The 2,765-nt window shown below is 38.4% G+C and overlaps 1 protein-coding gene across 1 annotated transcript in view; it reads left to right on the top strand.

Annotated features, from left to right (window-relative positions):
• The window catches only part of LOC109461526 (chromatin assembly factor 1 subunit p90-like), a 5,850-nt gene extending 3,094 nt beyond the window's left edge, over window positions 1-2,756 (top strand). Inside the window, exon 3 of the mRNA XM_019757906.1 lies at window positions 2,712-2,756. Coding sequence (XP_019613465.1) covers window positions 2,712-2,756 — 45 coding nt within the window. The remainder of the gene's footprint in view (window positions 1-2,711) is intronic.
• The last annotated feature ends 9 nt before the right edge of the window (window positions 2,757-2,765 follow it).

Here is a 2,765-nt window from a genome sequence, read left to right as displayed (position 1 = left end):
AGCAAGGTCAAAGCTACCAATGTGCAACGGCTATCATATCAAAAAATATTCCACAGACACCCTACTTTTCGAAAACCATGATGAGAATTTGCCACCTCAGGTGGTACCGATATCTCCTCTGGCCCATGGACTACAAGTACAACGTGTTGTGAGTACGGCAAACGCGTTCGTAGCAACAACCTTAACAGCGCTTCAGCGTTTTTGTAAAAATCCTCTTGTAAGAGAGAAATATTGCGTCATTTTTATATGCAGACACCAGGCATCTCTTACCTGCATTTCTGTACACACAAACAACGCAAAAGCTGGCAGAAAAATAAAATTTTAGCATCTATTCCCATGCAGACCACAGCCCAAGCCGTCCCTAGCAACGGCCATAGCAACCAATCTACTGATTTAAGTGGATGACATTGTGTTAATCTTCAAACACTTATATCTCCTGATAGAACTGATGGATTTTTGAAATTTAAAGTTTACCATTCAGAGAATGTTCAGGTCTATCAATCAAATATACCTTTCAAGGCCCCATAGGTAACGGGAAAATATGCATGATTATAAAATTTAATTTCTACACTTTTCTATTAAAAATTCCAGAAAGTATCAGCTTTTCGAAGCGCATTGTGCTTTACAACGGCTCAAAATTTATTTTGATATAAAAAGTGATGTCAGATACAGTAAAACACCTCATTTTTTTGCACATTATAAATGGTTTTCAGGCACAATTAGCAGGTACTAGCTTCCTAATACATTGTTTTCTTGGAAAAGCATGTTGCCTAGCAACAGTTGCTAGGCAAAGAACAGTTCGTGATGGCTCCACCCCTGAAATTGTTTCTAGTGTCGTGTAGAACATTTGTGCCAAGTTTCATGCTTTTATCACCATTTGAGCAATTTTCGCACCGATCGCCTAGGCTATATGTTCTATCTGAAAAGTACGGACTATCTCTGTAAATCTTTTGGAATTGATTTTTTTTGTAAGCGGCTACTATTTGCTGTATGCTGTAAATCGTAAATGATTATTGTTAGCAGTTACCGTAAGATTATGTAAAAATTCTGCTGAAGTTTGTAAGTATCGTATTTTTTAATAAAAACGTAGATTTTATAAAAAATACTAGTAGTTCTTATCATGTCTGTTCACTAGAACGTAACGTTAACGTTTAGTAGTTACAAACGTGTTGCAGTCGATACAAACTCAGAATAATAAGACAGTGCACAGGTAGAGACGTGTTTTTATTCGGTAGAAAATTACTTAGTATGAGTTGTCTGTGAAAATTATGAAAGAACACAAAGGATAACGCCGCATAATGACGGCCGAGTATGCACGGTGGAGTATGAACTACCAAGCGCGGCTCTTTATGCATGCAGTGACCCGGTCCTCCAGGCCGCTCATAACTAAACCAAGATCTAACTTGTGGCTCAAAGCAGACAGCTTCGTTTCTTTTAGCAGTCGAATGTTTTTATATAGGAAGTTGTCAGATTATTTCTGGCGTTTTTGGTGATTTGTGTGGCTGCATATCTCTGGTTTTGTGTTGCAACTTGACAACATTTTGCCGATACGAAGTGTGATAAACAATGGAAACGGCTTGTGTTTTCAGAAAATTATTATTCTTTGCATTTGGCAGGTTTTTACCCAAAACGTTTTGCAAACAACTAACATCAAACTCTCAGTAAAACTCTCTTTTCCAGTGTCTTTTCCCTTCCCAAAAATTATGAAAGTAAAGCTCTCAGTTTACGTAATGACCAGCGAGCCTGATTGGTCGAGCGGCGGAGTAGCTTTTAAAAATAATGTGCACACCCCCACTGGGGCCTGGCTGGAGACTGAAAAAAATGCACAATTTGGCGGTCAATTTGGCGGCCAAAATGTGGCCATAGTGACAAGACGAAAGAAAATTATAAAAATAGACCCAAAAGACTACCATATCAGATAGAGTTTGTAGTATTTCTAAATATGCCTCAGCTATCCTTCTGGACCACCTTAATACATATTATTAAGTTTCACGCTGTTCTTCCTGGAGTCTGCAAGGATGATGATATAAACAGGGCTCAAAATACTGGGTGCCAAAATTGGAGCTGTGCACCTAATTTTTTTCTGTGGGTGCACTGGTGCATCCAAATATTTTTGTATTATCAAAATGTATTAGGCCACACTTGGTTATCAGATTTTTCTAGAAAAATAATGGAGCGGACGGGCGAAAAAAAAACAGGCCTAGGCATCCTATTATGGCCCAAAATAGTACAATAGGAGCCATGAAGTCAACACACCAGGCAGGTTCAACAATGAATTTTGAACTTTTAATGATACCACTGCATTGAAAGATGGAATAACTGTTACAGTAACAACTAGGAAGAAAAGGACTGTTTTCAACTGTTCAGGGCAAAATATGAGCATTTTGCAGTTGATTCTGAATTTTTTTCTTTCCAAATAATGAAAAAGAATGAAGGGGGCGAATCTATTAACCTGGAAATTAAATTGGTGTGGCCTTATAGTATACAGGATATTCTTGGCATCTAAGTGTCAGATAAATAATAAAATCTTATAAGCTGTGCTGTCTGTGTTGTAGAAACGTGAGCTGGAAGGACAGCTGAGGGAGATAGAAGAACGTTAACTAACTAAGCTGTGCTGTCTGTACGTGTTGTAGAAACGTGAGCTGGAAGGACAGCTGAGGGAGATAGAAGAACGTTAACAAACTAACTAAGCTGTGCTGTCTGTGTTGTAGAAACGTGAGCTGGAGGGACAGCTGAGGGAGATAGAAGAACGTTAACTAACTAAG

The sequence above is a fragment of the Branchiostoma belcheri genome, unplaced genomic scaffold (genome assembly GCF_001625305.1).
Source record: "Branchiostoma belcheri isolate BF01 breed outbred unplaced genomic scaffold, Haploidv18h27 scaffold934, whole genome shotgun sequence".
NCBI classification, from domain to species: domain Eukaryota; kingdom Metazoa; phylum Chordata; class Leptocardii; order Amphioxiformes; family Branchiostomatidae; genus Branchiostoma; species Branchiostoma belcheri.
This window is presented reverse-complemented; position numbering and strand designations above follow the sequence as displayed.